This window comes from Cyprinodon tularosa, unplaced genomic scaffold, assembly GCF_016077235.1.
Source record: "Cyprinodon tularosa strain WSP-4 unplaced genomic scaffold, ASM1607723v1 ctg48, whole genome shotgun sequence".
Lineage (NCBI taxonomy): Eukaryota > Metazoa > Chordata > Actinopteri > Cyprinodontiformes > Cyprinodontidae > Cyprinodon > Cyprinodon tularosa.
The window spans coordinates 84,262-98,663 of record NW_024039207.1 but is presented as its reverse complement, the minus strand read 5'-3'; the positions used below and the strand labels follow the sequence as shown (position 1 = coordinate 98,663).

General features: G+C 40.3%; 1 protein-coding gene across 2 annotated transcripts in view; it reads right to left on the bottom strand.

Moving 5' to 3' along the window:
• Window positions 1–14,402, bottom strand: part of LOC119794423 (activin receptor type-2A-like) — a 76,389-nt gene that overhangs the window by 30,637 nt on the left and 31,350 nt on the right. For both annotated transcript variants that reach the window (XM_038301977.1, XM_038301978.1), the window contains exon 4: window positions 9,936–10,090. In XM_038301977.1, coding sequence (XP_038157905.1) covers window positions 9,936–10,090 — 155 coding nt within the window. The remainder of the gene's footprint in view (window positions 1–9,935; window positions 10,091–14,402) is intronic.

Genomic DNA, 14,402 nt, shown 5'->3' with positions numbered 1-14,402 from the left:
CTGGGTTTGGCGGTTGCCAGGAGAACGGTACTTGTCTGACTGCATTGTGCCAAGTGTAAAGTTTGGTGGAGGGGGGATTATGGTGTGGGGTTGTTTTTCAGGAGCTGGGCTTGGCCCCTTAGTTCCAGTGAAAGGAACTCTGAATGCTTCAGCATACCAAGACATTTTGGACAATTCCATGCTCCCAACTTTGTGGGAACAGTTTGGAGCTGGCCCCTTCCTCTTCCAACATGACTGTGCACCAGTGCACAAAGCAAGGTCCATAAAGACATGGATGACAGAGTCTGGTGTGGATGAACTTGACTGGCCTGCACAGAGTCCTGACCTCGACCCGATAGAACACCTTTGGGATGAATTAGAGCGGAGACTGAGAGCCAGGCCTTCTCGTCCAACATCAGTGTGCGACCTCACAAATGCGCTTCTGGAAGAATGGTCAAAAATTCCCATAAACACACTCCTAAACCTTGTGGACAGCCTTCCCAGAAGAGTTGAAGCTGTTCTAGCTGCAAAGGGTGGACCGACGTCATATTGAACCCTATGGATTAGGAACGGGATGTCACTTAAGCTCATATGTGAGTCAAGGCAGGTGAGCAAATACTTTTGGCAATATAGTGTATATGTGTATATAAATGACTCACTAATGTTTTATTACTTTTTGATCTTGTGGGTAGATGCACAGTAGTTCTGAGGGGTCAGGGGAGGGGGGTGTAATTTGTAATGTTTAAAAAAAAAACTTATCTTGAGCCAAGAATGTAACTAATGTTTGTTTTGTGTTTGATAAAAAGAGATTTAAAAAACAAAACAAAAACAATACTTTGCCATTTTGATGATTTCAGAAAACATGCGAGTATTTTCCACAAACCAAGTACCTCTGACTTTGGTACTAACTCAGGTTTTATACAGGTATGACTAATTTAATTCTTTTTAATGCTCTTAGAAATAATTTTAATGCCATCACCAGGTAGCCATGGCTCTAATATTATATATATATATATATATATATATATATATATATATATATATAAACACGGCAAAATCCTTCATCATCATTTCCGTTGACAGGCTGCAGCAATGTCCCTAATTCCTTGTTTTCCACCCACTTTTGTTGAAATTCGCATTTTCCCTATTCTCCATTTTCTTTCTACCTCGAGCTTCTTTTCCGAACATATAGCTTTACGATCCACCGGAGGTAGTTCCGCACAAACACGCAGAACCAGTTATATCTGATATATCTGACAAAATTGTTTTAATAAATTTTTTTTTTTTTTTAAATAAAGCATTTTTAATGCCACGATATTCACATTTAATTACTTTTAATACCAATTAAGGCCTTAATTTGAAAAAATTTTAATTTAATGACGTTTAATGACCCGCGGAAACCCTGTAACCTAAAACCTCTCCATTCGAAGCAGGCTTGCATTGACCCACGACATAATAGCAAGGATTGGTTTATTACAACAAAAGCTTCATATTCTGACTGAATTCACTTTGGAAATGTACATTTAAAGCAAAGCCTTGATTAATTAATCAATGTAGTCATTTAATAAACATTTCAATGAACTATTTGGTCAAATTATTACTAAAACTGTATGTTTTTAAATAACCTTTTTGTGCTAAAGCACAAACTGAAAGTCAGTAGCAGATCATCTAACAAATCCAAATTATGCTGACGTTCACATGGCATGAATAGATTTCCATTCTTAAAGTGAATTAAAACTAATTTGTGACGCTTTCATCATGAGTACAAAGTAAAAATAACAATTCAATAAATAAATAATATTAGGATTATTTTACAAATGTGATGCATTCATCTCTAATTACACTGAAAATGTCACTTTTTAAACTTATTCTATTTATGGCACCTTTGGCTTTCCGTACATGTGATCTTTTAGGTTCTACAGCAAGAACTTTGTATCCACAGCCGCTCAGCTCCACCCTGATGCCGCAGGTGCGGAGGCGCCGGGCTGTTGCGTCAGTCTAGAACTGGAAGACGTGCAGCATCTAAACGCTACCCACTGGACTGGTCCTAAATATCACTTCAGCTAGCAAAGTTTAGGAGACAGCATGCTGTCTGTAGGTGAATCCGAAGCTAGCTGCAAGAGTTGGATCCTCAGGATAGAATTATGACAGGGTTCATAGTTTTAAGAGGGGGGGTGGGGGTAGATTCAGGCTGCGCTACTCTTGTCTCTACCTGCCGCCCTGCAAGCACTTTACATATTACTGGAAGAGGGTTTCAGCATCACCACAATCATAGGGCTCATTTATTGATAGGTTACCCTGTAGATTCAGCAGTCAGTCCAACATTATGGAAATAAAGTTCACTTTCTCTGAAGAAAACAGCTTTACAGTCTGTGCTGAAGGAGTATGACGTTAGCAGAACCGCTTATGATGCTTGCTGCGTGATGCAGCCTGTTTAAGGAGGCGGTTTGGGCTCCAGAGCAGATTATCTATGTGTGCATATAAACAACCTGCATTGTTTTTTTGGAGGGGGAAAAAAAATGGAACCTGACTTTTATCTTCCTGGGTTGGCTGACCAAGTGGAATATAAATGGGAAACAATTAGGATATGTGTGCAGTGGATGTGGCCTAGTCAAAGTCCAGATGTTACCTTTCTAATCAGAGAGAGTTAGCGGTATTTTGGAAAGCACAGGGAGGGAGATTCTTCACCTTTAAGTCACTAAACACATAGAATAACATTTGTCATTATAAAAGCTTATGCAGCCCGAATACCTGTATATCTGTAGACTATAAGATGACACAAGCTGAAGACTTTAAGACACTTTAAGGCAATAGAGAGTCTTCAGAGATATGAGTAACTGAGGTATGAAACCAATGAACCCAAAACAACAACTCATATAATGACTGACAGTTTTCTGGCTCCAAGCAGCCAAATCCGATCCAACTAGTTACAGAAAGAAAAAGGACCGCAGCCAGGAAGGATTGTTTAGACATGGGGAGCCTGAGATCAGACTAGTGTTTGAGGACTAAAAGTCTATGCAGCTCTGTCTGCTCAGACAATCAATTCCAGTTTGCCTCCGCTTTGGCACCGAGGCGTGAATAATGAAACTTTGGTGACAAAAACGCGCCTCGTGATGGAGTGAAATCATGACGACACCCCAGGTTCATTACTGTGTGTCTTTCTCTGAATTTCTGCCTGGATCTGCTCCTGTTGAGGCCTGCAGAGTCTATAAATTAAATGTGTGCTGAAGAAAAGCCAACATGCCTCTCTTTTTTTCCCCCTGTGCACTGTGATAAATCAGCCTTCCGCTTTATTAAATCCACCTCCAGCCCGGCCCCATGCAAATTTCAAAGATATAAGAGAAGATGCAGCAGTTTTCTCTCTGTTGCTCTTCCTCTACAGCCAAACAGGAAGGCAGAGCTATGATAGTAAACTCTAACAGCATGCAGGAAATGAAGAAAATACATATAACAGTCCAATCAGAAGGGGTCTTTATGCTGCACGTATTCATGAAGGAGAGGATTTTGAAGGGTATGCAAACAATGCGTTTCTGCATAACAACAAAAAGGAGGAGTTAATTGAGAATATTACTGAAAGCACTCCACACCAAAGCAATGTTAAAATGGCAGGAAATAACAACAAAATGTCTTAAAGATGAATAAAACCTACTTCCTGCTGATGCAGGTAAGCTGGGAGTTCTATGATCAAATAAGAGATTAAAAATACTCGATAAGCACTTGCGATGGTGTGCTGTCACCATTAGGTGTGTAAATCACATCCATCATGGCGATTCGATTCAGTATCGATTTCCTGACCCAACCATTCGATTATTTTCGATAAGATTCGATTAATTGGTTCCTTTTTTATTTTTATTTTTACACCTTACAGGCTAGACAATGTTTCAAATTTTAAATCAATCAATGAAAGCTGTAAATATCGTTATGCATTTTTTTTTTGAGAAACAACAGCAAATAACAGAAGTAGAAAAGTTGCACTCCACCTATTCCTATTAAAACCTCATTCACTGAAAAATACTAATTCCCCTGCGTTATAGATTCTGAAAGGCTTTGCATCAAACAATACTGCACATAATCAGTGCAATGAGTGCGATGCAATACCTCTGCTCCAGACGTCCCGCCCCCTCCACAGACGCTCCGCTGCACCTCTCCCACATTGTAGCTGACCGCAAACAGCGCCGCAGACAGGAGGCCGGCTTGTTTTGTTTTTATGATCGAAATTGCGGAAAACAACTCGTGAAGTTTGACCCGCTAGACGAGAGAGCTGCGCGAGAACGCCGGGACCCTTTTTCCACATGGATCTCCGCTCTTTTGGCCCTCATGTCCCTCCGTCGTCGGACTAAACTCGCCCCCACTTCCTCACCGCCTCGGCCGTATCTAGACCCACAGCGTGTAGCTCAGACCACGCTTCAATATTGAGCATAAATCAAAAATGTCTGCATCAAGCTCACTGCAACAAAATGCTGTAAGAGAATAACCAGGAAGTGAGGTAGGAGGGCAAAATAGGTTTAGCGCCACCGCAGCACGGGAGTGAGAATGACGCCCAGGAGCAAATGGATAAAAATAGACCGGAGGAAAAAAACAAACATGATTCAACACTCTTGTGGACGTAACGATGCATCGGATCGTCGGCTGTTGGATCGATGCATCGATACAAAACGATTATTATTTACACCCCTAGAATATTACTGAAAGCACTCCACACCAAAGCAATGTTAAAATGGCAGGAAATAACAAAAAAAATGTCTTAAAGATGAATAAAACCTCCTACTTCCTGCTGATGCAGGTAAGCTGGGAGTTCTATGATCAAATAAGAGATTAAAAATACTCGATAAGCACTTGCGATGTCTGTAACATGCGATGGTGTGCTGTCACCATTAGGGGTGTAAATCACACGCATCATGGCGATTTGATTCAGTATTGATTTCCTGACCCAACGATTCGATTTTTTTTCGATACTCGAGAATACACCACAATACGATTCGATTCATTGGTAACTTTTTTTTTTTACACTTTAAAGGCTAGACAATGTTTCAAATTTGAAATAAATCAGTGAAAGCTGTAATATTGTTATGCATTTTTTTTGAGAAACAACAGCAAATAACAGAAGTAGAAAAGTTGCACTCTGCGTTATAGATTGAAAGGCCTTGCATCAAAAAATACTGCACAAAATCAGTGCAATACCTCGGCTCCAGACGTCCCGCCCCCTCCACAGACGCTCCGCTGCTCCTCTCCCATATTGTAGCTGACCGCAGACAGCGCAGCAGACAGGAGGCCGGCTTGTTTTGTTCTTATGACTGAAATTGCGGGAAACAACTTGTGAAGTTTGACGCGCTAGAATAGCGAGCTGCGCGAGAACGCTGGGACCCTTTTTCCACCTGGTTTTCCGCTCTTTTTGGCCCTCATGTCCCTCCGTTGTCGGACTAAACTCGCCCCCACTTCCTCACCGCCTCGGCCGTATCTAGACCCACAGCGTGTAGCACATACCACGCTTCAATATTGAGCATAAATCAAAAATGTCTGCATCAAGCTCACTGCAACACACTGCTGTAAGAGTATAACCAGAAGTGAGGTAGGAGGGCAAAATAGGTTTAGCGCCACCGCAGCACGGGAGGGAGAATGACGCCCAGGAGCAAATGGATAAAAATAGACCGGAGGGAAAAAACAAACATGATTCAACACTCTTGTGGACGTAACGATGCATCTGATCGTCGTCTGTTGGATCGATGCATCGATACAAAACGATTATTATTTACACCCCTAGAATAATACTGAAAGCACTCCACACCAAAGCAATGTTAAAATGGCAGGAAATAACAACAACAAGCAAAATGTTTTAAAGATGAATAAAACCTCCTACTTCCTGCTGATGTAGGTAAGCTGTGAGTTCTATGAACAAATAAGTGATTAAAAATACTCGATAAGCAATTGCGATGTCTGTAATATGCGATGGTGCGCTGTAACCAATGGTTCCATTAAAGGTGCGCAGTCACTATTTTTCCCGTGCCTGATGTGTGATCATATACTACTGAGAATTGCATAATGGTATCTTCTTGGCCGACTTGTGGAACCGTCGCCGTATCCTGAACCTTTATCACGTGCTGTACTTCATATAATGTTGCTTACGAGCCTATTGTGTCATTATGCCATGGCTGGAAGGTAAAATATATAGACGGGAAAAAAAATGAAAGAGCCAAAAAGCATTAATCTAATCAAACTGCAGGTGGAAGAAAAGCATCAGAAAAGATGCAACATAAAACATTTTACAAATAGGACACTAACCGGTTTCCAAAGGAAACAAAATAAGCTAACTAATGTGTTACCCAATCAAAGTTTTTCTAAGATTGACCCCCACAAGAGAAAATGATCAGAGAAAAACCTGCCAACAAAACAAAAACAATAATCTTAAAAGGATGGAGATAATTCACATCTTGATGTTTGACTGATTTCTATCTACGAAGAGGAAAAAAAAAAGCACCATTCCATCCATGTTGTTCAATTAATACCAAGAGGGCCTTTCCATCAGCACCGGATGCCTTAAATCCAACACATGTGGTCAATCTGTTGCTGTCACATTAAAAATACATGACTAAGTGCAGCGCATTATGCTCCGGTGACTGCATTATGGAGCAGGCCAAGTCATGACCAAGCATTAAAAACTAAACAAAGCTCCAACAAACAAAAGCTGGCTTTTTGACGTTTCACTGACTCGCGGCAAGACGATCCGTAACGCGACGCCAGGATTGGGAAATGAACGGTTTGGATTTCACCTGCCGAACAGAAGCAGAGAGCCTGACGAGAAGATCAATGCTTTGAGAAAAAAAACTAAAAAAAAAAATACTATGAAGAGAGAAAAGTTTTTAATGAAGCGGCTTGAATTCCCAATGAGCTGATTTTAAATACTTTCCTGCGTGTGTGACCTCCTTTTCCTTGGCTTCTGCTCTCATACACCTACTCCTTTATGCAATAATCCACTTCAACTCGATTACAGAAGCCCAGCATGACTTCATTCGCTCTACTTGCTCATATATTTCATTTTATTCACCCATTGCTCACAGGATCTCCTGCATATCGCTGTTTTATATATATATACATGTGTGTGTTTTTCCTTTTTCTTTATCTGTTTCCAGGTAAAAATGCTCCATAAGCCTCTTAGACTTGTTGTTTTTTTCCGATGCACATCAGCTTTGTTTCCAGATTGCATTGTGTAACTGTCTTTTTATCTCTCTCCCGCTAAGCTTTGGCACTCTGCAAATACAATAAGTGGAGAGAACGGCACGTCTCTCTTTGCTCCCTCCCTCCCCCACACTCCCACCCACCACCTCCATCCTCGGAGGCAGAGCTGCGAGCTTCTCTCTGTGTTTAGTTTTGTTTGCCTATATAAAGCCTCATCAATAATGCAGAGGCCCCTGACTCCTCTTCCATACGCTAGAAAGCTCTGCCGTTCTTCCCTCTGCTGCCGAGCTGCTGAGAATATAGCTCTGCTGCAAAAACAAGCTGCATTAAATCCAGAGTTTTTTGGAGGATCGGTTTATTTGCCTGAAACGTTTCCAAGGTTCAAACAGGCAGAGAGAGGTTCAGACGATGACATTTTTTTCACATTAAAGGGAGCCATGAGGTGGAGGAATGAAAGAGCTCCATCAGGTGAAGGCGACAACACTTTGATTTGAACTCGACCTGCATGAAGAATTTGTCAGTATTTCTCTGGTGTTTGTCTTCAGTTCAAAGTCGGAGGGGGAATGCCTGGCTCTGAGAGAAAACTTTTTGAATAAATAGAAACGGAACCTTCTGAAAAAGCAAATACCAGGAAGTTCAGTCATGGTTCCCATTTCACAGCTTTTTTTTTTTTTACATATTTCTAGGAATTCCTTCTTATTTGCATAAAGGTACAAAGGTCCCCCCCCCCCCCCCCCCGTGTGAGCGCGCAATCATGATAAAAAGCAGCTCATGGTGCAAAAGCTTGAAAAAGCACTTCAAGCAGCAGCTATCCAAGGTCGCTGTTATCTGTTAATCGCTTTTACATTAATGTAGAGGAATTTAGACCCAATCCTACAGGACCTGAGCGAAGGCCTCACTTTTAACTCCACAATACTTTGCTCATGCGTTACAAAGTGAATAAGTCTTTAAAGCTTTGGGTAATCATTTGAATTCAAGAGTTTCAGAGGAAAAAAAAAAGTCTGGGTTAAAATTATATTTACACTTAATTTATATCCTCTTTTTAATCCAGGATGGAATCAATGGCAGCTTTGCAAATGCCTTATATATTAGCTGAAAGCAGAGCAGACTGCGCAGCTTTCAGGACGAAGCAACTGCCTGTGAGACAGTTATGATAGAATAATTGCTGCTTTAATGTGAAGTAGATAAACAAACTAAAAACACGGAGAAAAGTCACTAGATTTTTTACTAGTCACTTTTTTAAAGAAAAAAAAATACTTGAAAATACTCAAAAGTCCTCAAAGCAGCGCAGCGCATAGTTAGCCTTATAAATTAGCCAGCTTCACATCAAGATTGGCAGAAGCCGTTCTGTTATAAAAACAAATTATAACTTTTAATTACATTTGAATTCATTTTAAACTCTAACATAACTTTATTCTTTTCTTTTCCTCTTTTTGAAGGTCTTGCTGCTTTTATTTAGCTGTGGCAGTGCAGCAAGATAAATTACAGGTTGTGGAAACCTTGCAGTCTCTTTAGTTTCAGTGTGAGAAATAAACCCAAATAATACTGAAACCAACTCCGACTGAAGCCGGGGACATATCTGACCTGGAATCAAGGAGTTCAGAGGTTAAAGGTGAAGAATGGAGGGAAAGAAAAAACTATGATACACAGTTACGTCAGTCTGGATGAATAGATTGATCTTTTTGTGTTCTGATCTTGTATGGAGGTTAATGTAAAACCCGAAATTGTAAGAAATGGAAGAGAGAGTGTGTGGATCATTGTCTTTCTAAAAATAGATCTGGACGCTGCAAAAACAATCTAAAGAGAAGTAAAAATGTCCAACATTCAGTGTGTTTGCTCTTAACCTGAGCAGGTAAATAAGATGATTAGCCAATTGAATAAGTATTTCTGCACTTAAAAGAAGGCAAAGCAGTTGTTTTTCTTATTTTAAATGTACATTTTCTTATTCCATTGGGAAATTTTTTCACTTTCCTGCTCAGTTGAAGAAAAACTATCTTATTTAAAAGAAAATTGGCTTATTTAAGTTTCATTTTGTTCCAGTATTGAAGTATAAAGGGCAGATTAGACTTCTGCAACCGCACACATCAAATGCCGTTTGGGTCTGGTCCTGAACCAGTTTTTCTGGTATGCTTCTGCACCGTCGGTCTGGAAATTCTAGGGAAGCGCAGCAGTTTCACGGCAAAGCGCAAAGGGGAGCCTTTTCAGGAACTCGCGAGAACTTCACCTATTTATCTCACAATCTCTTCCAAGAAGTTGGCAGAGACCTTGGCATCTTTAAATAATTTGTCTGAGGCATCGTACAAGTGGTTGCACTTCCGAACCTCCTCGATTAACCTTTCGTCGTAGTTTTCCATTGTAGTTGCTCCTCGGTTTTTAAAAATGGCGCCCCCTTGAATCGAGAAGGACGACCACACAGACAGCCTTTTTGTCTGCGCACTTCCGCTTGAGGTCTGCGTGGGTTTGCGACCGTCAGACGTGTAGTCAGGATTTTTTTTGACAGAGACAGCCTTGACGGTTGCAGAGGCTATGTGTAAGAAGCATAAATTGGCCTTAAGGATGTCAATAAAGAGAATTTCAAAGACAAAAACAATCCCTGGTTTAACTGCTGAGCTTTTCTTCTGTCTTCAGGAGCTTCATGCTGGAAGCAACTAATCTGAGAGGAACTGGGAGGGTTTATATTTCCTCAGTGTTCGCAGTTAACAGATAAAAGTAAATGGGTAAACAAACAGAAAGGACACTGCTGTCCAGCTGACTGACAGACAGGGGAGCTGGAAATGACTTACATGTGTGGGGACAAGCGCCGCAGGGTAGGCCAGTTTGTGGTGCCGCCACATCCAGAAGGAGAAGAGGACGACGCCGGCCAGACCTATGATGGGAACCAGGGAGTACAGCAGGGTGCTGAGGAGCGGCGGCTTCGGGGAGAACGGGTTGGACGTGGCTGCAGGGAGAAACAGGAAGCAGTTGGAAAAAAAGAATGAAAAACACTAAAAAAATGAAATGCATCCGATCGGCCTGACATTGAGCTCCCTTCATCTCTGTGGGCGGCACTAACCCGAGCTTATTGCTGCTGTGCTTAGAGATCATATCAGAGCGCTCGCGCGCACACACACACACACACATGGGGCAGGATTACCAATCCATCTCGTGACATAACGTAATCCTGCAGCCAGAAATACCAAAGCTTCCTGCACCATTCGACTGTGCAGCGGTGACGCCTGTCGGCTCAGCCCGTCCTCTACGAAACAAGCCGTCCACCGCCGGCAGAGATGGAAGGGAGGGCTTCACCGGCTGCGCTGTGAGCCTCTCAGGCTGTTTGCAAGGAGCTTTTTACAAAGTCTGCAGGTTTCCTCTCAGTCAAATCGGAAGGAATACAAGCAGACAGATGAGCCCTATAGCTTTAAAACAAGTGCAAGGACATGTGGAGGAGAACACACCACTCTAAGGACAGACAGATGGATTCTTCCTATTAGGATCTGCTTGAGACTCAAACAGTTAAAGGAGTTCTATGAATCTAACAATCACTCTCAAATACAGGCTTTATTGTCGTTTTAAAACTTGTGTATTATTTGATACTTACCTGCTTACCCACCCTGAACTACTAAAGGATCAGGTAATGTTTACAGATCCACCAATAAAGGCTTTTAAAGGTGGATCCTGATACCAATTATTATGGCATCAGACTAACCCCTCTTCCATATTTGATGTCAATATTTCTTGTGCCGATTCTCAGAGTCAAGTTTGCTTTTTCATCCTCCATTTACGTGGTCAAAATGATCTAAACTGTAATAATTTAAACAAAAAATATAACCAAATCAAACTAAATATTAACAATTCAAGGCAAATGAAGTGAGTAACCAAGCATGCGCTCCACATGATGTCAAGGATTGCTGCTCATTCAATCAGCCACCATCCTACAACTGATGTGTCATTCTATCTCTATTAAGCAGCTATTGAAATACACCCCCGTAATATATATGTGGTTTAAGTATCTGACCTTGCATGTTAAATCAGATCCTTTCAGTTGAACAGCATCTCTGGGACTTTAGACCAAGAAAATTACAACAATTAACATTTTTGGGATCCTTGAGTTGTTGGATCACCCAACTCTGTCCAACTTCCTTCCCTTTAGTAAGAAGTCAAGGTAAAAATGGAGAATTTAGAGGTTTCCCTCCCACTTCTATAAGCCATCAGTACCATGGAACCAAACCCGTCCCTCAGCATGACGCTGCCACCACCATGACTCCATCCCACATTTTTTATTTTGTAATCGGTGTAACATTAAATTAGGCAAACAGTAATCATCAGATGAAAGCAGCTGTTAAGATGCTGAGAACAACAGTAGAAATACCCAAAGCCTAAACCTCACGTAACAGGGACATTTAATCCTGACAAGCTAAAGTTTAACTCTGGATAATCCAGTCCAGTCTGGTTTGATCCAGTTTTTTTATCCTTACAGATATAAAGCCAAACATTGCTCCAGTCTCTTATCCTGAACTGGGAATGATTCATGCTTTGGTTGATCCTCCTTGGGTTATTTAGATCAGTTACAGGGTGTTTAGAATTTAATTTCAGGATTATTTCTCTCACTTGGAGAGCTCTTCAGGTTTTTATCAGAGCATTGCTTCATCTAAAGATCCAGAGTGGGTCCCAGAGGGGCTGTGATCAGGGCCTGCCTCCTACACTGAGCTAAAAACAGATTCAGAAGCTTCCTTTAAAAACTCAATTTTTTTACATCTGCATTTGTTAACACATCTTTTGAAAAAATGAGAATGTGAGGCATTCGGTGATCTTTAACCCTGCAAGGCTTTATATAAATAAAGTTAGAATAGCTTACTTTAAAAGCTGCTAACTCTGGACCAACTGTAAAAGCATAGTGGTGGCAGCATAATGCTGTGTGGCTCTGTTGCTGTCAGTGGAATACCTTAACAATAGAACTCCCAAAGCCTTCATTTTGAGGGTTCTGAGATTTTAAAGGGAAAGAACTTTATTTAAAATTATTCTTATTTTGCTCTTGTTAACTGACTTTTTCTGTTTCTATTTTTCTTACATTTTCACGTCGTTTTTTTCTTTTCTTTCAATAAAATAAAAACTTAAAAAATAAATATGGTTAATTTTACCTGGATCTCCCACAACCATCATTTTGACAGCTCTATTAGTTGCATTGTAAATTCTTCCTGGTACCGTTGCCTAGCAACCAACATCCTACCTAGATAATACGGATAGCTAATAGCTAATACGGAATAATGGCTTTCAGTGCAAATCTATCAGCGAAACAGGCTTTAGAAATGCTGACGATAGCGATTCGGGTGGAGGGGGAGAGACCGATGAGGAGGACTGGGTAGGAAGCGGCTCGGATTCTGACAGCGAGTCCGAGGATGATCCCCCACCCCATGGGAAAACGTAGACGTATCACTGACCTATCAGACAATAGTAATATTTTTGTTCAAGGTTTGGTTAGCACTGCCAACACCTCAGCCGGTACACTCAGTGGCCCAAAAGCCAAACCAGAGCCTGTGGTCTACTATAATCACACAAAGGTCGGGGTGGACGTGTCGGATCCAACGCAAAGGTGGCCTGCGGCTGTATTTTACGATCTCCTGGACATGTCAGCTATAAACGCGTTGTTTTTGTTGTAGAGCTGTTTGAATGTCACCATCTCACGCAGATATTTTATCCTTGAACTGGTAAAACAGATGGACAAAAAAAAAAAAAAATGTGAAAAGGTGCTTAGCAGGAAATGTTTGGGGGGAATCAATCAATTTCTGTAAAAATAATTGTAATTTCAAACTTTGAACCTGTGCACTCCAAAAAAGGAAAATCTGTGTAGTGTAATAAACTTGAATTCAGCATTTTGGTCATATTACACTTGTTTTTCAAAGTATTTTCTTAGTAGGGCTGAATATTGTTAAGATTATTTGACTTGTTTTAATACAATTCACTTTTTTCATCCTAACTAGATAATACAACTAATTCTGAGCAGCTGTTTTCTTAAAATAGCACACATTGCAGACTGAGTCGTGTTAACATTTAGACTGTGAATACATTTTTACTTGTATTTTGCTTAATTCTGTGACATTTCTGCTAAAATATTAATGAAAAAAAAACGTTTTGAAGATTTTGTCAAGTGTATTTTTCCAATACATTCACTACACCTAAATAATGAAATGAATTCTAGCTAAGAAAAACAGACTAGTTCTAAGCCTTTAAATGAACTGGTATCAAATACATTTGCCTTGTTTTAAAGCCTGTTGTATGCTTGTTTTGAGCAATAATTGGTTAGAGTTTATTAAATTCTAAGCAATAATGACTAATAAATGGAAATAAATTGCTTAAAATAAGAAAAAAAATCTTAACGAGTAAAAGAAAAAGTAATTTTTATACTTAATTTAAGTTTTTTTGGATGCTTACAACTCGGATATTATGTTCTTGTTTTAAGAAGTCTCATTTGCTCGCTGCACTGGCAGATTATTTTGCTCAAAATAAGCAATTATTCACTTAAAACACTATATTTTTTTTATTATTTTTTAGAAGGCATTTTTTGTTGTGTGTAGTAAAACAGTCTTACTCTACGAATTTATTTTTGATATAAATTTAGAACACAAATAATAGTAGCATACAATACAGCCATTGAAAAATATATATCAGACCTGTTTTAAGGTTTACATGTCCACAATGTGTTTATATTGCACACTAGAACCATCTCAGTAAATGACATCATCACTACTCTTGCTTTGCATTGGGAAAAATGTCACCCGACAAATTGACGGCCAGTGGGAGTTCTAGTAGGATCAGAATTCTGGGAGTCCCAGTGTTAAATAGCCTAATGAACTAGCCCCACCCACCAGCTGCGAAAATCATTTTTGCCTGCGAGTGGTCTAGCCTCGATCTATGCCCCAGGCCCTCGAACTACTGGCCAATCATAACGCAGAGATGTGTTTTTGGAAGCAAAGCGGGCGGGGTTTTGAGGGCGGGACGACAAAGGTGCGCAACACTGGAGAAAACACAACAAGGAAGATGGCAACAACTATTGGACAGTTCTAGTTTGACTCAACTTTGGAATCAGTTTTGGAAGGATTAGACTTTGGGTTTACGTTGAAACCTGAACAGGAAGTGGCTCTACGCTCATTCATTTTTAAGAAGGACGTATTCCAGGGTTCCTACAGCATAAGGCAAGTTAAATTCAAGACTTTTTAAGACTTTTTAATGCCACTTGAAATAAAAATTTAAGACCAAATTCACAAGAAACACAA